This window comes from Panulirus ornatus, chromosome 15 (genome assembly GCF_036320965.1).
Source record: "Panulirus ornatus isolate Po-2019 chromosome 15, ASM3632096v1, whole genome shotgun sequence".
NCBI lineage: Eukaryota > Metazoa > Arthropoda > Malacostraca > Decapoda > Palinuridae > Panulirus > Panulirus ornatus.
In genome coordinates this window covers 28757643-28781245 of record NC_092238.1, presented here as the reverse complement: position 1 = coordinate 28781245, position 23603 = coordinate 28757643, and the positions used below count along the sequence as shown (strand labels likewise).

At 32.8% G+C, this 23603-nt stretch overlaps 1 protein-coding gene across 4 annotated transcripts in view; it reads left to right on the top strand.

Annotated features, from left to right (window-relative positions):
• The window catches only part of CenG1A (Centaurin gamma 1A), a 625830-nt gene extending 605844 nt beyond the window's left edge, over positions 1-19986 (top strand). For all 4 annotated transcript variants that reach the window (XM_071670690.1, XM_071670691.1, XM_071670692.1 and 1 more), the window contains 3 exons: positions 15531-15723; positions 15831-15995; positions 17461-19986. In XM_071670690.1, coding sequence (XP_071526791.1) covers positions 15531-15723; positions 15831-15995; positions 17461-17739 — 637 coding nt within the window. In that variant the 3' untranslated portion in view covers positions 17740-19986. The remainder of the gene's footprint in view (positions 1-15530; positions 15724-15830; positions 15996-17460) is intronic.
• Positions 19987-23603: the final 3617 nt, after the last annotated feature.

Below are 23603 nucleotides of genomic sequence, written 5' to 3'. Positions count from 1 at the left end.
AGTATTTTTCATGATGAATACAAATCTGGTGTTAAAATATGATTTAGTTGTCTTTGTGACACTCACATAAGCTATTAAATGAAGTTAATTTTTAAATATCTTCAACTAATTTGCCATTGTATTTACTGGGTATATATTGGAAAATGAAAGCATCATTATATATTTTCTATGATTATTTGAAATATAGAAGTGTTTGAATATCTTATCTTTCAATTTTGCAACAAAAAATTTTTTGGGCTAAAAATTACCCTGAACTATTACCTTCAATTTTTGGCATTTTTCTCAGAAAAATAGATTTCCTTTAAAAACTCATTATAAGAAGTATTTGTCACGCTGAATACAAATCTGGTGTTGAAATATTTAATTGTCTTTAAGACACTCATTGAAGCTGTTAAATGAAGTCAATTTTAAAATATCTTCTACTAATTTGCATCGTATTTACTGGGTATGTATCGTTAACTAAGAGGATCATGATATATTTTCTATGATTATTTCATATATAGAAGTGTTTGAATATCTTATCTTTCAATTTTAAAACAAAAAGTTTTTTGGGCTAAAAATTACCCTGAACTATTACCTTCATTTTTTGGCATTTTTCTCAAAAAAATACATTTCCTTTAAAAACTCATTATAAAAAGTATTGTTCATGCTGAATACAAATCTGGTTTTAAAATATCGTTTAGTTGTCTTTGTGACACTCATGTAAGCTGTTAAATGAAGTCAAGTTTTTAAATATCTTCTACTAATTAGCATTGTATTTACTGGGTATGTATCGGAAAATGAGAGCATCATGATATATTTTCCATGATTATTTCAAATATAGAAGCGTTTGAACATCTTATCTTTCAAAAATTTTAATTTTAAATTTAATTTTGAAATATTTTATACTCCGTTCCATGGTATTTCCCGAGTATGTATCGGTAATTAAGAGCATCATGATATATTTTCCATGATTATATCAAATATAGAAGTGTTTGAATATCTTATCTTTCAATTTTGAAACAAAAAGTTTTTTGAGCTTAAAAAATACCCTGAACTATTACATTTAATTTTTGGCATATTTCTCAGAAAAATAGATTTCCTTTAAAGACTCACTATAAAAAGTATTTTTCATGCTGAATACAAATCTGGTGTTAAAATATCATTACTTGTCTTTAAGACACTCATTTAAGATGTTGAATGAAGTCAATTTGAAAATATCTTTTATTAATTTGCATTGTATTTACTGGGTATGTATTGGAAATTGTGAGCATCATGACATATTTTCCATGATTATTTCAAGTACAGAAATGTTTGAATATCTTATCTTTCAATTTTGAAACAAAAAGTTTTTTGGGCTAAAAAATACCTTCAATGCCTTCAATTTTTGGCATTTTTTTCAGAAAAATAGATTTCCTTTAAAAACTCATTATAAGAAGTATTTTTCATGCTGAATACAAATCTAGTGTTAAAATATCATTTAGTTGTCTTTAAGACTCTCATTTAAGCTGTTAAATGAAGGGTATTTTTACCTCAAAAACTTTTAGTTTAAATTTGAAGGTTAGATATTCAAACACTTTTAGACTTGATATAATCATGGAAAATATATCATGATGCTCTTAATTACCGATACATACTCAGTAAATATGATGGAACGGAGCATAAAATATTTTGAAATTAACTGCAGTTAACAGCTTACCTGCGTGTCACAAAGACAACTAAACGATATTTCAAAACCAGATTTGTATTCACCATGAAAAATACTTATGATGAGTTTTTAAAGGAAATCTATTTTTCTGAGAAAAATGCCAAAAATTGAAGGTAATAGTTCAGGGAAATTTTTAGCCCAAAAAACTTTTTGTTGCAAAATTGAAAGATAAGATATTCAAACACTTCAATTTTTCAAATAATCGTGGAAAATATATCATGATGCTCTTAGTTACCGATACATACCCAGTAAATACAATGCAAATTAGTAGAATATATTTTAAGATTAAATTCATTTACCAGCTTAAATGAGAGTCTTAAAGAAAACTAAATGATATTTTAACACCAGATTTGTATGCAGCATGTAAAATACTTCTTATAATGAGTTTTTAAAGGAAATCTATTTTTCTGACAAAAATGCCAAAAATTGCAGGTAATAGTTCAGGGTATTTTTTAGCCCAAAAAAATTTTTGTTTCAAAATTGAAAGATAAGATATTCAAACACTTCTATATATGAAATAATCATTGAAAATATATCATGATGCTCTTATTTTCCGATACATACCCAGTAAATACAATGCAAATTAGTAGAAGATATTTTAAAATTGACTTCATTTAACAGCTTAAATGAGTGTCTTAAAGACAATTAAATGATATTTCAACACCAGATTTGTATTCAGCATGAAAAATACTTCTTATAATGAGTTTTTAAAGGAAATCTATTTTTCTGAGAAAAATGCCAAAAATTGAAGGTAATAGTTCAGGGTATTTTTACCTCAAAAAACTTTTTGTTTCAAAATTGAAAGATTAGATATTCAAACACTTCTAGACTTGATATAATCATGGAAAATATATCATGATGCTCTTAATTACCGATACATACTCAGTAAATACGATGGAACGGAGCATAAAATATTTTAAAATTAACTTCATGTAACAGCTTACATGAGTGTCACAAAGACAACTAAACGATATTTTAAAACCAGATTTGTATTCAGCATGAAAAATACTTCTTATAATGAGTTTTTAAAGGAAATCTATTTTTCTGAGAAAAATGCCAAAAATTGAAGGTAATAGTTCAGGGTAATTTTTAGCCCAAAAAACTTTTTGTTTCAAAATTGAAAGATAAGATATTCAAACACTTCTAGACTTGATATAATCATGGAAAATATATAATGATGCTCTTAATTACCGATACATACTCAGTAAATACGATGGAACGGAGCATAAAATATTTTAGAATTAATTTCATTTAACAGTTTACATGAGTGTCACAAAGACAACTAAACGATATTTTAAAACCAGATTTGTATTCAGCATGAAAAATACTTCTTATAATGAGTTTTTAAAGGAAATCTATTTTTCTGAGAAAAATGCCAAAAATTGAAGGTAATAGTTCAGGGTATTTTTTAGCCCAAAAATATTTTTGTTTCAAAATTGAAAGATAAGATATTCAAACACTTCTATATATGAAATAATCATAGAAAATATATCATGATGCTCTTAGTTACCGATACATACCCAGTAAATACAATGCAAATTAGTAGAAGATATTTTAAAATTGACTTCATTTAACAGCTTAAATGAGTGTCTTAAGACAATTAAATGATATTTCAACACCAGATTTGTATTCAGCATGAAAAATACTTCTTATAATGAGTTTTTAAAGGAAATCTATTTTTCTGAGAAAATTGCCAAAAATTGAAGGTAATAGTTCAGGGTAATTTTTAGCCCAAAAAACTTTTTGTTTCAAAATTGAAAGATGAGATATTCAAACACTTCTATACTTGAAAGAATCATGGAAAATGTATCATGATGCTCTCAGTTACTGTTACATACCCAATAGATACGATGCAACGGAGCAGAAAATATTTTAAAATTAACTTCATTTAACAGCTTAAATGAGTGTCTTAAAAACAACTAAATGATATTTTAACACCAGATTCGTATTCAGCATGAAAAATACTTATTATAATGAGTTTTTAAAGGAAATCTATTTTTCTGAGAAAAATGCCAAAAATTGAAGGTAATAGTTCAGGGTAATTTTTAGCCCAAAAAACTTTTTGTTTCAAAATTGAAAGATAAGATATTCAAACACTTCTATATTTGAAATAATCATAGAAAATATATCATGATGCTCTTAGTTACCGATACATACCCAGTAAATACAATGCAAATTAGTAGAAGATATTTTAAAATTGACTTCATTTAACAGCTTAAATGAGTGTCTTAAAGACAACTAATGATATTTTAACACCAGATTTGTATTCAGCATGAAAAATACTTCTTATAATGAGTTTTTAAAGGAAATCTATTTTTCTGAGAAAAATGCCAAAAATTGAAGGTAATAGTTCAGGGTATTTTTTAGCCCAAAAAACTTTTTGTTTCAAAATTGAAAGATAAGATATTCAAACACTTCTATACTTGAAATAATCATAGAAAATATATCATGATGCTCTTAGTTACCGATACATACCCAGTAAATACAATGCAAATTAGTAGAAGATATTTTAAAATTGACTTCATTTAACAGCTTAAATGAGTGTCTTAAAGACAACTAAATGATATTTTAACACCAGATTTGTATTCAGCATGAAAAATACTTCTTATAATGAGTTTTTAAAGGAAATCTATTTTTCTGAGAAAAATGCCAAAAATTGAAGGTAATAGTTCAGGGTATTTTTTAGCCCAAAAAACTTTTTGTTTCAAAATTGAAAGATAAGATATTCAAACACTTCTATATTTGAAATAATCATGGAAAATATATCATGATGCTCTCATTTACCGATACATACTCAGTAAATATGATGGAACGGAGCATAAAATATTTTAAAATTAACTTCATGTAACAGCTTACATGAGTGTCACAAAGACAACTAAACGATATTTTAAAACCAGATTTGTATTCAGCATGAAAAATACTTCTTATAATGAGTTTTTAAAGGAAATCTATTTTTCTGAGAAAAATGCCAAAAATTGAAGGTAATAGTTCAGGGTATTTTTTAGCCCAAAAATATTTTTGTTTCAAAATTGAAAGATAAGATATTCAAACACTTCTATATATGAAATAATTATAGAAAATATATCATGATGCTCTTAGTTACCGATACATACCCAGTAAATACAATGCAAATTAGCATAAAATATTTTAAAATTAACTTCATGTAACAGCTTACATGAGTGTCACAAAGACAACTAAACGATATTTTAAAACCAGATTTGTATTCAGCATGAAAAATACTTCTTATAATGAGTTTTTAAAGGAAATCTATTTTTCTGAGAAATTTGCCAAAAATTGAAGGTAATAGTTCAGGGTAATTTTTAGCCCAAAAAACTTTTTGTTTCAAAATTGAAAGATAAGATATTCAAACACTTCTATACTTGAAAGAATCATGGAAAATGTATCATGATGCTCTCAGTTACTGTTACATACCCAATAGATACGATGCAACGGAGCAGAAAATATTTTAAAATTAACTTCATTTAACAGCTTAAATGAGTGTCTTAAAAACAACTAAATGATATTTTAACACCAGATTCGTATTCAGCATGAAAAATACTTCTTACATTGGTTTTTTAAAGGAAATCTATTTTTCTGAGAAAAATGCCAAAAATTGAAGGTAATAGTTCAGGGTAATTTTTAGCCCAAAAAACTTTTTGTTTCAAAATTGAAAGATAAGATATCTAAACACTTCTATATTTCAAATAATCATAGAAAATATATCATGATGCTCTTAGTTACCGATACGTACCCAGTAAATACAATGCAAATTAGTAGAAGATATTTTAAAATTGACTTCATTTAACAGCTTAAATGAGAGTCTTAAAGAGAACTGAATGATATTTTAACACCAGATTTGTATTCAGCATGAAAAATACTTGTTATAATGAGTTTTTAAAGGAAATCTATTTTTCTGACAAAAATGCCAAAAATTGAAGGTAATAGTTCAGGGTATTTTTTAGCCCAAAAATATTTTTGTTTCAAAATTGAAAGATAAGATATTCAAACACTTCTATATATGAAATAATCATAGAAAATATATCATGATGCTCTTAGTTACCGATACATACCCAGTAAATACAATGCAAATTAGTAGAAGATATTTTAAAATTGACTTCATTTAACAGCTTAAATGAGTGTCTTAAAGACAATTAAATGATATTTCAACACCAGATTTGTATTCAGCATGAAAAATACTTCTTATAATGAGTTTTTAAAGGAAATCTATTTTTGTGAGAAAAATGCCAAAAATTGAAGGTAATAGTTCAGGGTATTTTTTAGCCCAAAAAACTTTTTGTTTCAAAATTGAAAGATAAGATATTCAAACACTTCTATACTTGAAATAATCATAGAAAATATATCATGATGCTCTTAGTTACCGATACATACCCCGTAAATACGATGCAACAGAGCAGAAAATATTTTAAAATTAACTTCATTTAACAGCTTACATGAGTGTCACAAAGCCAACTAAACGATATTTTAAAACCAGATTTGTATTCAGCATGAAAAATACTTCTTATAATGAGTTTTTAAAGGAAATCTATTTTTCTGAGAAAAATGCCAAAAATTGAAGGTAATAGTTCAGGGTAATTTTTAGCCCAAAAAACTTTTTGTTTCAAAATTGAAAGATAAGATATTCAAACACTTCTATACTTGAAATAATCATGGAAAATATATCATGATGCTCTCAGTTACTGTTACATACCTAATAGATACGATGCAACGGAGCAGAAAATATTTTAAAATTAACTTCATTTAACAGCTTAAATGAGTGTCTTAAAAACAACTAAATGATATTTTAACACCAGATTCGTATTCAGCATGAAAAATACTTCTTAAATTGGTTTTTTAGAGGAAATCTACTTTTCTGAGAAAAATGCTAAAAATTGAAGGTAATAGTTCAGGGTAATTTTTAGCCCAAAAAACTTTTTGTTTCAAAATTGAAAGATAAGATATAGAAACACTTCTATATTTCAAATAATCATAGAAAATATATCATGATGCTCTTAGTTACCGATACGTACCCAGTAAATACAATGCAAATTAGTAGAAGATATTTTAAAATTGACTTCATCTAACAGCTTAAATGAGAGTCTTAAAGAGAACTGAATGATATTTTAACACCAGATTTGTATTCAGCATGAAAAATACTTGTTATAATGAGTTTTTAAAGGAAATCTATTTTTCTGACAAAAATGCCAAAAATTGAAGGTAATAGTTCAGGGTATTTTTTAGCCCAAAAATATTTTTTTTTCAAAATTGAAAGATAAGATATTCAAAAACTTCTATATATGAAATAATTATAGAAAATATATCATGATGCTCTTAGTTACCGATACATACCCAGTAAATACAATGCAAATTAGTAGAAGATATTTTAAAATTGACTTCATTTAACAGATTAAATGAGTGTCTTAAGACAATTAAATGATATTTCAACACCAGATTTGTATTCAGCATGAAAAATACTTCTTATAATGAGTTTTTAAAGGAAATTTATTTTTCTGAGAAATTTGCCAAAAATTGAAGGTAATAGTTCAGGGTAATTTTTAGCCCAAAAAACTTTTTGTTTCAAAATTGAAAGATGAGATATTCAAACACTTCTATACTTGAAAGAATCATGGAAAATGTATCATGATGCTCTCAGTTACTGTTACATACCCAATAGATACGATGCAACGGAGCAGAAAATATTTTAAAATTAACTTCATTTAACAGCTTAAATGAGTGTCTTTAAAACAACTAAATGATATTTTAACACCAGATTCTTATTCAGCATGAAAAATACTTCTTACATTGGTTTTTTAAAGGAAACCTATTTTTCTGAGAAAAATGCCAAAAATTGAAGGTAATAGTTCAGGGTAATTTTTAGCCCAAAAAACTTTTTGTTTCAAAATTGAAAGATAAGATATAGAAACACTTCTATATTTCAAATAATCATAGAAAATATATCATGATGCTCTTAGTTACCGATACGTACCCAGTAAATACAATGCAAATTAGTAGAAGATATTTTAAAATTGACTTCATTTAACAGCTTAAATGAGAGTCTTAAAGAGAACTGAATGATATTTTAACACCAGATTTGTATTCAGCATGAAAAATACTTGTTATAATGAGTTTTTCAAGGAAATCGATTTTTCTGACAAAAATGCCAAAAATTGAAGGTAATAGTTCAGGGTATTTTTTAGCCCAAAAATATTTTTGTTTCAAAATTGAAAGATAAGATATTCAAACACTTCTATATATGAAATAATCATAGAAAATATATCATGATGCTCTTAGTTACCGATACATACCCAGTAAATACAATGCAAATTAGTAGAAGATATTTTAAAATTGACTTCATTTAACAGCTTAAATGAGTGTCTTAAAGACAATTAAATGATATTTCAACACCAGATTTGTATTCAGCATGAAAAATACTTCTTATAATGAGTTTTTAAAGGAAATCTATTTTTGTGAGAAAAATGCCAAAAATTGAAGGTAATAGTTCAGGGTATTTTTTAGCCCAAAAAACTTTTTGTTTCAAAATTGAAAGATAAGATATTCAAACACTTCTACACTTGATATAATCATGGAAAATATATCATGATGCTCTTAATTACCGATACATACTCAGTAAATATGATGGAACGGAGCATAAAATATTTTAAAATTAACTTCATGTAACAGCTTACATGAGTGTCACAAAGACAACTAAACGATATTTTAAAACCAGATTTGTATTCAGCATGAAAAATACTTCTTATAATGAGTTTTTAAAGGAAATCTATTTTTCTGAGAAAAATGCCAAAAATTGAAGGTAATAGTTCAGGGTAATTTTTAGCCCAAAAAACTTTTTGCTTCAAAATTGACAGATAAGATATTCAAACACTTCTATACTTGAAAGAATCATGGAAAATGTATCATGATGCTCTCAGTTACTGTTACATACCTAATAGATACGATGCAACGGACCAGAAAATATTTTAAAATTAACTTCATTTAACAGCTTAAATGAGTGTCTTAAAAACAACTAAATGATATTTTAACACCAGATTCGTATTCAGCATGAAAAATACTTCTTAAATTGGTTTTTTAGAGGAAATCTACTTTTCTGAGAAAAATGCTAAAAATTGAAGGTAATAGTTCAGGGTAATTTTTAGCCCAAAAAACTTTTTGTTTCAAAATTGAAAGATAAGATATCTAAACACTTCTATATTTCAAATAATCATAGAAAATATATCATGATGCTCTTAGTTACCGATACGTACCCAGTAAATACAATGCAAATTAGTAGAAGATATTTTAAAATTGACTTCATTTAACAGCTTAAATGAGAGTCTTAAAGAGAACTGAATGATATTTTAACACCAGATTTGTATTCAGCATGAAAAATACTTGTTATAATGAGTTTTTCAAGGAAATCTATTTTTCTGACAAAAATGCCAAAAATTGAAGGTAATAGTTCAGGGTATTTTTTAGCCCAAAAATATTTTTGTTTCAAAATTGAAAGATAAGATATTCAAACACTTCTATATATGAAATAATCATAGAAAATATATCATGATGCTCTTAGTTACCGATACATACCCAGTAAATACAATGCAAATTAGTAGAAGATATTTTAAAATTGACTTCATTTAACAGCTTAAATGAGTGTCTTAAAGACAATTAAATGATATTTCAACACCAGATTTGTATTCAGCATGAAAAATACTACGTATAATGAGTTTTTAAAGGAAATCTATTTTTGTGAGAAAAATGCCAAAAATATAAGGTAATAGTTCAGGGTAATTTTTAGCCCAAAAAACTTTTTGTTTGAAAATTGAAAGATAAGATATTCAAACACTTCTATACTTGAAATAATTATGGAAAATATATCATGATGCTCATAGTTACCGATACATACCCAGGAAATACGATGCAACGGAGCAGAAATTATTTGAAAATTAACTTCATTTAACAGCTTAAATGAGTGTCTTAAAAACAACTAAATGATATTTTAACACAAGATTCGTATTCAGCATGAAAAATACTTCTTATATTGGTTTTTTTTAAAGGAAATCTATTTTTCTGAGAAAAATGCCAAAAATTGAAGGTAATTTTTAGCCCAAAAAACTTTTTGTTTCAAAATTGAAAGATAAGATATTCAAAGTCTTCTATATGTGAAATAATCATGGTAAATATATCATGATGCTCTTAGTTACCGATACATACCCAGTAAATACAATGCAAATTAGTAGAAGATATTTTAAAATTGACTTGTTTCAAAATTGAAAGATAAGATATTCAAACACTTCTATACTTGATATAATCATGGAAAATATATCATGATGCTCTTAGTTACCGATACATACCCAGTAAATACAATGCAAATTAGTAGAAGATATTTAAAAATTGACTTCATTTAACAGCTTAAATGAGTGTCTTAAAGGTAACTAAATTATATTTTAAAACCTGTTTAGTATTCAGCATGAAAAATATTTCTTATAATGAGTTTTTAAAGGAAATCTATTTTTCTGAGAAAAATACCACTATATAAAGGTAATAGTTTAGGGTGTTTTTTTTAGCTCAAAATAACTTTTTGTTTCAAAATTGAAAGATAAGATATTCAAACACTTCTAGACCTGAAATAATCATGAAAAATATATTATGATGCCCTTAATTACCGATACATACCCAGTAAATACGATGCACCGGAGCAGAAAATATTTTAAAATTAACTTCATTTAACAGCTTACATGAGTGTCACAAAGTCAGCTAAACGATATTTTAAAACCAGATTTTTATTCAGCATGAAAAATACTTCTTATAATGAGTTTTTAAAAGAAATCTATTTTTCTGACAAAAATGCCTGACAAAATCGAAGGTGCAGGGTATTTCTTCGCCCAAAAATCTTTTTGTTTCGAAATTGAGAGACCAGATATTCAAACACTTCTATACTTTGAAACAATCATGGAAAATATATCATGATGCTCTCAGTTACTGTTACATACCCAGTAAATATGATGCAAAGGAGCAGAAAATATTTTAAAATTGACAATTTAACAACTGAAATGAATGTCATAAAGAGAACTAAACGATATTTTAACACCAGATTTGTATTCAGCATGCAAAAACTTCTTATAATGAGTTTTTAAAGGAAATATATCTTTCTGAGAAAATTATCAAATATTGAAGGTAATAGTTCAGGGTATTTTTTAGCTCAAAAACTTTGTTTTAAAATTGAAATATTAGATATTCAAACACTTATATGCTTGAAATAATCATGTGAAATATATCATGATGCTCTCTGATTCCGATACATAGCCAATAAATAGAATGCAAAGAAGCAGAAAATATTCTTAAATTGAGTTCATTTAACAGCTTAAATGAGTGTCATAAAGACAACTAAATGGTATTTTAACACCAGATTTGTATTCAACATGTAAAATAATTCTTATAAAGAGTTTTTAAAGGAAATCTATTTTTCTGACAAAAATGTCAAAAATTTAGCTCAAAAAACATTTTGTTTCAAAATTGAAAGATAAGATATTCAAACACTTCTATACCTGAAATAATCATGAAAAATATATCATAATGCTCTCAGTTACCGATACATACCCAGAACATATGGTGCAAAGGAACAGAAATATTTTAAAATTGACTTCATTTAACAGCTTAATTGTCATCAAGAGGACTAAACATTATTGTAATACCAGACATGTATTTAGCATGAAATATACTTCTTATAATGAGTTTTTAAAGGAAATCTTATTTTCTGAGAAAAATACCAAAAATTGAAGGTAATAGTTACAGTAGTGTATCTAGGGTGTAGCAGGTGCCCTGGGTGCCTTTTTAAGAGGGGCGTCACTCGTTTTTTTTTTTTTTTTTGACACATGCTACCTGATTGACATTTTATGGTTTGGTTTTGTGAAAGAAAAAAGAAACTTGCTTACTTTTCAACTATATTAGTATTTTGCTAGTATCAGTTGGATTACCACTTCTACGTTACAATTTTGATCAAATAAGTCTTTCAGTCTTTAAGAATTTATATATATTCAAGTTTTGCCTAACTCTTCAACAGTTTATAATTACACTGTATATATTTATATATACATCCAGTGTATGTACATTTTTAATCAAGCCAGGGGCACAATTTCAGTGCTTGCCATAGGTGCTATTTCCCCTAGATACGCCCCTTGTATGGAGAATTGTGTCTTGAGGGAAAGTATAGGCCATGTGGACCAGGTATCTGTTTTTTAAGAAATTGCTTGAGAAACAGTTGGATAGAGTGAATTACTTGTGGCATTTACAATCTGGAAAAAGCTCATATTAAGTTGAGAAAGGTCTTTTAGAAGGTGTTTCAAGTATGTGGGGTAAGTGAATAGTTGCTTAATACTAGGAGAATGAGGCATGAGTGCGAGTATGAAAGGAAGTGGGTGAAAATATACTGGTGAAGGTGGGTTTGCATTAAGGTAGCATGATGTCACTGCAGTTGTTTATTTAGTTTATGAATGTGGTGATGAGGGAGGTGAATGCAAGGGTCTTTGAGCAAAGGGAGCCCTAGGGCTGTGATATTGCTTGGGATTGGGGTGCATGGTAAGAAATCCATTGCTCTTTGTAATGACATGGCACTTGTGATAGACTTCAGAAATCAACTCCAGAGGCTTGTGACAGAATTTGGGAGCATGTGTGGAAGGAGAAAGTTAAAAGTAAATGGGTGTATCAGAAGGCGACTGTATATAATTTTGACTGTAGAGGACAAGGAGGAAGTGGCATGCTGTGTGTACCTGAAAGTGGACATAACAGTGCATGAAATCTTTAGGGTTGAAGTATATCATAGGGGGAGAGGAGGGGTACTGAAGTGTAGGGTGCTGAACAGAGCATATGGAAGGAGAGGTCAGTTTCTCTTGGGCAAAGATGGGTATCTGTGAAGGTATAGGCAGTCCTGCCATTGTTGCATGAATGTGTTTTAGATTATAAACTCAGAAGGAAGGATAAAAGAATGGATGTGTTGGAAATGAAGTACTGTACTTTAGAGCATAAGTTATGAGGCAGGTTGCCTGGGTAAGAAAAGACAATGTAAGAGAGCACTGAAGTAAACAGAGTGTTATAAAGAAGGTTGATTGTGATGTGCTGATATGGTTCAGAAATACTGAGAGGGTGGGTAAAGAAAAGACTGACTAAGAGGGTCTGTTTCAGAATTGGAGGGAGCAAGGGGTATGTGGAAACCTATGCGATGGAAAAATGATATGGAATATCATGGCCTGAACAGTTAGGATGATGAAAATATGCATAGGACAGATGTAATATACTTAGGGAGGGAGGGAGCATGTTGTCAGTGGGCTTAACCAAGGCACACGAAGCAGTCATGGTAAACCATAGGGAAATGTTGGATCTTGTCTGTGGATGTTAGGTTTTGTTTTCAGTGCATTTTGCGTGTATCTTGAAAGTGGATGGGTGCAAATGAGGCCTATGCTCATTTGTTCCTTATGCTATCTTTTTGAGATGGGAGAGGCAATTTAGAATAGAAAATAACTATCCTAAAAATGATTAACCAACCTTATTCTTTGCCAGACACTTCTGTCATTGTACATCATAGGACATACTCTTACTAATATTCCTTTGTTACCAGTATATGCCATTGATTCACCACTATTACCGTTTTATAACATCCTTACACTCCATTTTTGAACACTCTCCTGTCAACCTTTGTCAACCACTTCTTTACATCTTTCTACCATTATAGCATATCTTCACTGCCTAAATGGTACCTTTTTTTTTCATTCATTCTTTACTGTACTTTTTTAGTCTTGCATTACCTCAAAATCTCTTTCAGTTCCTTGCCGTAATTCTAATGTCATTGTATATTATACCATTGTTTCTCATACTTGCAGCTTCACTCAATCATCATTCTTTACACCTTTAAACTGAAACCAAAAAGTCTGATTTGTTGAGTTAGGAAAGCTGCTGCATAATATTTTTCACTTATTTTCCCTAAAATTTTGCCTTGGACCCATGAGTTGTCCTTCCTCTCAACCTTCCTTACTATATAATGTCCAAATAAGATAGATTTTGATTCCTTTCACACACAAGCATCCTTCTCTTCAATAGAATCACACTGTGCTGTTCCATTTTATTTACTTCATAGTAAATGTCACGACCCTCTCAAATAAAATTTTTGTCATCAGCATGTGATATACCTCATCCACCACTTCCTATCAGTATTCACTTTTGTTTAATGTATTAGGTACAGTAGGGTTGAGGGTCAAGTCAACTGGGAGGTAAGTTTGAATGGAGAAAAACTGGAGGAAGTGAAGTGTTTTAGATATCTGGGAGTGGATTTGGCAGCGGATGGAACCATGGAAGTGGAAGTGAATCATAGGGTGGGGGAGGGGGCGAAAATTCTGGGAGCCTTGAAGAATGTGTGGAAGTCGAGAACATTATCTCGGAAAACAAAAATGGGTATGTTTGAAGGAATAGTGATTCCAACAATGTTGTATGGTTGCGAGGCGTGGGCTATGGATAGAGTTGTGTGCAGGAGGGTGGATGTGCTGGAAATGAGATGTTTGAGGACAATATGTGGTGTGAGGTGGTTTGATCGAGTAAGTAATGTAAGGGTAAGAGAGATGTGTGGTAATAAAAAGAGTGTGGTTGAGAGAGCAGAAGAGGGTGTTTTGAAATGGTTTGGTCACATGGAGAGAATGAGTGAGGAAAGATTGACCAAGAGGATATATGGAAGGAACGAGGAGAAGTGGGAGACCAAATTGGAGGTGGAAAGATGGAGTGAAAAAGGTTTTGAGTGATCGGGGCCTGAACATGCAGGAGGGTGAAAGGCATGCAAGGAATAGAGTGAATTGGAACGATGTGGTATACCGGGGTCGACGTGCTGTCAATGGATTGAACCAGGGCATGTGAAGCGTCTGGGGTAAACCATGGGAAGTTCTGTGGGGCCTGGATGTGGAAAGGGAGCTGTGGTTTCGGTGCATTATTACACGACTGCTAGAGACTGAGTGTGAACGAATGGGGCCTTTGTTGTCTTTTCCTAGCACTACCTTGCACACATGAGGGGGGAGGGGGTTGTTATTTCATGTGTGGCGAGGTGGCAATGGGAATGAATAAAGGCAAACAGTATGAATTATGTACATGTGTATATATGTATGTCTGTGTGTGTATATATATATATGTATACATTGAGATGTATAGGTATGTTTATTTGCGTGTGTGGACATGTATGTATATACATGTGTATGTGGATGGGTTGGGCCATTCTTTCGTCTGTTTCCTTGTGCTACCTCGCTAACGCGGGAGACAGCGACAAATTAAAATAAATATAAGCAAATAAATATTTTCAATCATTAGCTCTCTCACTCTTCCAGTGATTAAAAGTGTGATCAATAAGTGTAACAGGCCATTGTCCACCTCCAGCCACAAGTCATAACTCTGACCACAGTACATAAAAACACATCCTTGATTTTACCATTTCAGAGATTCATTTTTATCCTTATCATACTCTTTTGAGATCAGTAAAAGTTGTATGCTTTTTCCTTTTTGAGTCAGCTTTTTCATGATAAAAATCAAGGCATTTCTCTGTAAATCCTTTCTCATTTCAACCCATGTGATGGTCTGCAGACAAAATACCTGCATCTATTTTAATTAACTTAGAAATATAGAATGTAAATTTTCCCCTCATACAAAAAAGAGTGGTTAAAACTTGTGGCTATTTGATTTATTTAATTGATTTAAATACGTACTAATACATACTATGGTTAAGGATGAAATTTTAAGGTCATTTTTGAACTGCATTTTTTATTTCTTAGAGGGCCCCCGAGAGGGAGGGAAATGTTTTGATAAAATTACACATCTCTTTTAGGCCTGGACCTGTCTCAGTTATGATGTCACTTGGGAATGAAGTTGGTAACAGCATATGGGAAGTACACCTAAGAGGGCAGACTAAACCTAATCCACGATCCAGTCGAGAAGATAAAGAACGCTGGATTAGAGCTAAATATGAAGCAAAGGAGTTCTTGGCTCTCCCACAATCTGGCATTCCTCTACATGAACAGGTTAATTATACTTTTTCTTATTTTTGTTACTAAACTGCTATATGGAATGTTGTATATGTAAGAAAAAATATAATACTCAGCTTGTAAAAGCAGCGTCTCCCCTTTAGATTGTAGACTGTGTATGTCGTGGAGATGTCAAGAGGTTATCAGCTCTTCTGCCTCATGCTGGTGATGCTGTCAACAATCCTCTTGCTCCTCACCGGGACTTACGAACCCCTCTTCACCTTGCTGCTGCCTTTCCCTCTTTACCCTGTGTCCAATTGTTGCTGTGGGTAAGTCAAAACTAATTAATCAGTATGAAACTTTTAAAGTATTTGTTGACATTGAAATTTTTGTGTTATTCTTATAAGCTACAAGAATTGATGATTCTGATTCACCTGGTGGAAGTTACATGGATGGAGAATAGTAAGAGGGATCCTCATAGAACTAACTGGAGTAAAACCTCAGCAGTCATGCATACACCATGAGTATGCATCCCACTCTATTAGGTCATTTGTGAATCTCAGGAGCAGTAACTACTTCATGATCTCAGTCAGGAAGGATTTAGGAATGCATTTAATACACAGCAGACATCATAGTTGCTACTCATTCTAAAGTTTCAGTCTAAGCAAGTTTATTTGGCAATTGACTTTAGTCTAGTATTACATCGATTCTGTAAAAGGTTTTGTGACACTGCTATTTTATGAATAGTACGTTTGCCTTAAAATATATGATTAATTTTGTATTAGTAGGTGTTTCAAACACACCCTAGGGAACCTGAATACCCAAAACTCCCTAAGGGGTTGCCATGTTGATCTTGATTTTAGTGTAGATACCCACTCTGCATGGGGGATCCAGAGGAGATGGTTAGTGGATTATGCCTTATATTAAGATGTGCATTCATAGTGCTCTTTGACTGGTAACAAGCTTGTATTATTATTGCTGGAGGCTGTGGACTATAAATACACGTGGAAGCCTTTAATCACAGTTTACATAACCAATGTAACCATCTGCTAGTCACAGAGCACCATAAACACAGTTTAACATCATTTCTCAACTTAACTCTTAGGAATATCAGATATGGAAGTGAGCATGGGATTCCTTTTGCAGATATTGTTGTTTTGGATATATTTGCAGTGTTTTTTGACTGATGTATATGGTTGTTGACTACTACTATTTAAGGGTTACTAGGATAGCCATTGATCAGGTATCTGCCTGTCATAAAGCATTGTGAATATGCACTCAGCACTATATGCAAACTCATTTTTATGAGTGCCTCAGTGTGTATGAAGCCAGTGGAGAAATCCAGCAGCCCATGGTAGTCTCACCACTGTATCCTTAATTGTCTTGGCAAACTTGAGGTTTGTATGCAAGATTACCACAGGCTGTTCACTCAAAAGCAAACACTCATTTTAATGCTAAACTGTTTGCTTTTGGCTACTGTGTTTCTTTCCTGGTATCTTAGGCAAACTCGGTACCTCTGGCTGCCCAGAGATTATGATAAAATTGCGAGGATTATGAGGATACTCAGTAGTTGATCACTATTTGGTATTTGATGATTTCACTAGCGACTTGTAGAGTATCATATGAGTAATAGATTTATTGTAATAATGCTGCCAGATTGTGTATCCTGGATTGTATAGCTTTACAAGGTATGTAGTTTGTTGATGCACATTGAATGCAAAAAGCTTCAGCAACTTAAACATATGCTTACCAGTATTTTGAATATATGTTAAAGACTGTGATTTTTCTTTTCAGTATAATGCAAGTGTGAAAATATTTGATGCTGAGGGCAGGTCAAGCTTATTTTATGCACGAACAGCTGGGGATAAGGAAGTCATTGACCTCCTCCTTCAAAATGGGTGCCCTGATACAGGACTCGTAGCACCACCAGTAACACCTCATACTCCAGCTCTTAGCCATTCAACTTTACCCCTATCGTCAAACACAAGCTCTCAACCTTCAACGTTACCACGGAGGAAAGGATCCATAAGCCGGAAGCCAGATCTCGACAAACTTCAAGCTAGTGTAATTTAGGAATGTCAGTATATGTTTCTAGAGTAAAATTTGTACATGGAATTTGATAGTGTAAACATATTGACCAAAAGGGTGCTGTAGGGTTACTGCATATTTCAGGGTATTTTTTTATCTTAGTTTGTAATTTGGAACCCCTTTACTTAAACTGAACATTGCTTGTTTATCTGTCCATTTATACTCTCAACATTTAAAGCAGGGTGATACCTGCAGAAACCTCTTTAAAAAAAATTTTGTCATTGTAAATCTCCTTAGAGACAAGTAACCAAAGGCAGCACTGTTTTGAAAATTTCTGAATGTTGGTTTTAGTACCCCTGTTGAGAAGCAGTTGCCTTATGCTTTCACCATGTAAAACATTGTATGTAAAATATGGTGTCATTAGCAGTTATGGTGAACCATGTAATTAGGGGAAGAATGATTAGTAGTGTGCAAGATGGGGACTTTGAATGTATAACAGGCCACAAGAGGTGCTGTAGTGTTCAAGTGGCCAAAGAAATAAAACTAGTAAAGGGGGATGGAGACCTTATTAAGCAGAAACTTTGATATGTAGCAGATCTATACATTTCCTACAAGTATGCTTCCATGAGTGACAGTCCAACCAGTAAACTACCTATGAGTACACTATCAGATTCTTAACAGCATTTAAGAACAGTACGAATGTGACTGTTGATTATCAGTCATAGCAGGCAAGACAACTTTTAGGTCTTGAAAACCTTGTAGTTATTTCTTGTCGTGGATGTAGTTACATCACTAACATGATAACAGCTAGGTATCTGGCCTCTGTCGAATGTTTCATTGTCAGCCTGCAGTTGTATGTTGCTGTGTTAAAATTTTTCACATGGATAAACACATATTTTGGAAATACTCAGTTCCCTTACACTAAACAGGTATTCCTTAAACTTGTAGAAAAGCTTGTGGTCATGATTGTGAAGATGTACATACAAAAATGAGCATACCATGAACTCATCTGTAAACATTATCATCCTGCACCCTAGAGTGTCGTGTCATGGTTGTATATATCATGAACAATGAATTGTACCAAAGTTTGAATGAGAGTGAGATATATATTGTAGATTTATGTATGTATTGGTTTAATGCAAGTGTAAAGATGATTATCCTGCTCAAGATACAAATGTATGAAGCCAAAGTTCATATAAATCCCTGTATTAAGAGGCACATCAAGATGATGTGTAGAATTTTCACCTGGCAAGTTGGAGGAAGATTACTATCGCACACAGTAACTCGCTAGTGGAGAAAGTTGGGGCTGAATTGAAATAACGAAGAAATATTAGAAGGCTCTGATTTCATAGTGATTGGGTTTTTAAATCTTGCAGAGTCTTAATGCTGCCAATGTAGACTATTAGATTGCCACACAGCTATTATTTCCCATCTCTACCATTTGATTTTATGAGTCATTGTCAGTCACCTAGATAGGATAGTGTGTCGGTTGTTATTTTCTTCCATCGATGTGCCGTATTCTTTGTTGTGCTTTCATGTTACAGTCTTCTCTCCAGTTCTAATATCTCAGTAAGGAAATGTGGCATGTATTACAAAGCAGATTTAGAAAATTACTAATTTTTCACCGGTGTCAGTTATATAGTTGAGGCAGAATTGGGGAGATGATTGTATAAGGAGGATATTGTTAGTGTACAAATCTTGTTACTTAGCTATCATTTGTATATTTGTACATACAGTATATACATATACATATATATATACATATATATATATATATGACCTGTCCGTTCTTCCTAGCCCTGTAATCTCAAAGAATTCCTCCTTTTTCATACTGTGAATATATTTGTGAAAAATTTGTCATAAACAGTACATAAGAGAATTCATACCTCACATTTCTTCAGATTATTCAACTTCAATAAGTTTGTATGATTAAATTGTGATGAGATCAGTAATCACTGTACAGATATTTTTTATTTTTAAAGTAATTTCATGTTTCTTTTCCTACAGACTTATAAAAGAAATATATTACTGATCGAGTTACATTCAAGCAGAATGCTGTTCATCTAGATCCCCATACTTATTAATGTGAACCTTGATTCTGAAAACAGGCAGTGTCCCCAAAGTCTTGGTGTCTAAATTCTGACACGCAGCTTTCCAGAGTACTCAAGTCATCTCCTGCAAGTGAATGCAAGTCTTAACCTGGCTTGTGTATCACTTACCAAGTACTGTAAGCTCCCTCTGTGTTTACTTGTATTTATTACAGACTCAAAATCAATAAAGCAAGAAATTATATGATTGTTTTTCTAAACCTCCAATTCTACATTCAGGTTAAAATTAATTTATTACACCTAAAACACTCCACCGTCTGTAGGGTCTCTAAATTTAAACTCATAAGAATTTTATTTACATCAAATCAAATCCTGTCATACACACAACCAAATTCAAGATACCAGTTTTTCATTTAAGTATACCATCAGAGATGTGTCATCCACAAAGATTATATGGATCATCTGCCAACTGCTACTGGGAGTACAATTTCAAATGTGTGTGCTTAGTGCAGTGGTGTTTATAACTTGAGCTGAGGGTGGTGAGAGTAAGTGAGCTTGGGAAGGAGACCTGTGTGAGGAAGTACCAGGAGAGAATGAGTACAGAATGGAAAAAGGTGAGAACAATGGAAGTAAGGGGAGTGGGGGAGGAATGGGATGTATTTAGGGAATCAGTGATGGATTGCGCAAAAGATGCTTGTGGCATGAGAAGAGTGGGAGGAGGGTTGATTAGAAAGGGTAGTGAGTGGTGGGATGAAGAAGTAAGAGTATTAGTGAAAGAGAAGAGAGAGGCATTTGGACAATTTTTGCAGGGAAAAAATGCAATTGAGTGGGAGATGTATAAAAGAAAGAGACAGGAGGTCAAGAGAAAGGTGCAAGAGGTGAAAATAAGGGCAAATGAGAGTTGGGGTGAGAGAGTATCATTAAATTTTAGGGAGAATAAAAAGATGTTCTGGAAGGAGGTAAATAAATGCGTAAGACAAGGGAACAAATGGGAACTTCAGTGAAGGGCGCAAATGGGGAGGTGATAACAAGTAGTGGTGATGTGAGAAGGAGATGGAGTGAGTATTTTGAAGGTTTGTTGAATGTGTTTGATGATAGAGTGGCAGATATAGGGTGTTTTGGTCGAGGTGGTGTGCAAAGTGCGAGGGTTAGGGAAAATGATTTGGTAAACAGAGAAGAGGTAGTGAAAGCTTTGCGGAAGATGAAAGCCGGCAAGGCAGCAGGTATGGATGGTATTGCAGTGGAATTTATTAAAAAAGGGGGTGACTGTATTGTTGACTGGTTGGTAAGGTTATTTAATGTATGTATGACTCATGGTGAGGTGCCTGAGGATTGGCGGAATGCGTGCATAGTGCCATTGTACAAAGGCAAAGGTGATAAGAGTGAGTGCTCAAATTACAGAGGTATAAGTTTGTTGAGTATTCCTGGTAAATTATATGGGAGGGTATTGATTGAGAGGGTGAAGGCATGTACAGAGCATCAGATTGGGGAAGAGCAGTGTGGTTTCAGAAGTGGTAGAGGATGTGTGGATCAGGTGTTTGCTTTGAAGAATGTATGTGAGAAATACTTAGAAAAGCAAATGGATTTGTATGTAGCATTTATGGATCTGGAGAAGGCATATGATAGAGTTGATAGAGATGCTCTGTGGAAGGTATTAAGAATATATGGTGTGGGAGGAAAGTTGTTAGAAGCAGTGAAAAGTTTTTATCGAGGATGTAAGGCATGTGTAAGTGTAGGAAGAGAGGAAAGTGATTGGTTCTCAGTGAATGTAGGTTTGCAGCAGGGGTGTGTGATGTCTCCATGGTTGTTTAATTTGTTTATGGATGGGGTTGTTAGGGAGGTAAATGCAAGAGTTTTGGAAAGAGGGGCAAGTATGAAGTCTGTTGGGGATGAGAGAGCTTGGGAAGTGAGTCAGTTGTTGTTCGCTGATGATACAGCGCTGGTGGCTGATTCATGTGAGAAACTGCAGAAGCTGGTGACTGAGTTTGGTAAAGTGTGTGGAAGAAGAAAGTTAAGAGTAAATGTGAATAAGAGCAAGGTTATTAGGTACAGTAGGGTTGAGGGTCAAGTCAATTGGGAGGTGAGTCTGAATGGAGAAAAACTGGAGGAAGTGAAGTGTTTTAGATATCTGGGAGTGGATCTGGCAGCGGATGGAACCATGGAAGCGGAAGTGGATCATAGGGTGGGGGAGGGGGCGAAAATTCTGGGGGCCTTGAAGAATGTGTGGAAGTCGAGAACATTATCTCGGAAAGCAAAAATGGGTATGTTTGAAGGAATAGTGGTTCCAACAATGTTGTATGGTTGCGAGGCGTGGGCTATGGATAGAGTTGTGCACAGGAGGATGGATGTGCTGGAAATGAGATGTTTGAGGACAATGTGTGGTGTGAGGTGGTTTGATGGAGTGAGTAACGTAAGGGTAAGAGAGATGTGTGGAAATAAAAAGAGCGTGGTTGAGAGAGCAGAAGAGGGTGTTTTGAAGTGGTTTGGGCACATGGAGAGAATGAGTGAGGAAAGATTGACCAAGAGGATATATGTGTCGGAGGTGGAGGGAACGAGGAGAAGAGGGAGACCAAATTGGAGGTGGAAAGATGGAGTGAAAAAGATTTTGTGTGATCGGGGCCTGAACATGCAGGAGGGTGAAAGGAGGGCAAGGAATAGAGTGAATTGGAGCGATGTGGTATACCGGGGTTGACGTGCTGTCAGTGGATTGAATCAAGGCATGTGAAGCGTCTGGGGTAAACCATGGAAAGCTGTGTAGGTATGTATATTTGCGTGTGTGGACGTATGTATATACATGTCTATGGGGGGGGTTGAGCCATTTCTTTCGTCTGTTTCCTTGCGCTACCTCGCAAACACGGGAGACAGCGACAAAGTATAATAAAAAAAAAAAAAGTTTTGTTTGTTGAGGGAATGAGGATACCTGAATGTAATTTGCTGAAGAGTGCAAGAGGGTTAAGCTTTTTATATCTATTCTATTAAGGGTCTATTGGTTAGTTATGGTGGTGACTGAATGGAAAGGGACTAGTGCTGCTGCAGAGTTGGGCAATAAACATTTTGATGTGGTATTTTATTGGGAGGATCTTTTTCTCACTGTGTAGGTGTTGAATGTTTGTACATGACAGGCAACCAGTGATGGTTACAAGTGTTAAGCCTTGAGGGGTTAGCAGCTTTATCATTTTTTTGACGAGATTTTGACTTGGCAGGTTAAGCACAGTTTACAATGGTGTAGATGAATTGTTTGTACATTACTACGCATTTCACTTTGTCCAAACCTGGCACCAACTTGTGTTCTGGGAACATTATGTGTCCAGAGTAGTTGATGTTCTGATAAAAGAGTAGGGATTCATCATTCAAGATTATGGAAGTGTGTACATTGGATTCACATCTGTTTGGGGTTCTTAATGTGATTGGGATTTCTGATGAGAAGCAGACATACTGTTCTCGATGTGTCATTGTTCAAACACTGTAGTGCTTAATGTCTGTTGTTGCTTCTCTGTTGTCTGGGTGCTTTGATGTGATAATAAGGTCATGTGACATATGAGAGGATCTTTGTACAATGTTCTGCAGGAGGAAGAGACTGAAGAGGATTGGAGAATGAACTACTGTTTGGATGAACTCCACTGTAAAGTTTAGGGTTTTAGAAGTGAAGTCTTTGTGAACAAATAGCAACCACATTTTGTCATTATTCTATAGAGTGATATCAAGCATCTTTTATGTGAAGATGTTTTAGGAAAGTCTGAACTGCTTTGCTGATGTCGTTTGACATTAATACTATGTGGCATGGGCATTGTGACTGGTCGAATTCATCTAGGATATGCGTGTAGTGTGGTAATGGAGTGGTGGGGTATAAACCCATGTTCT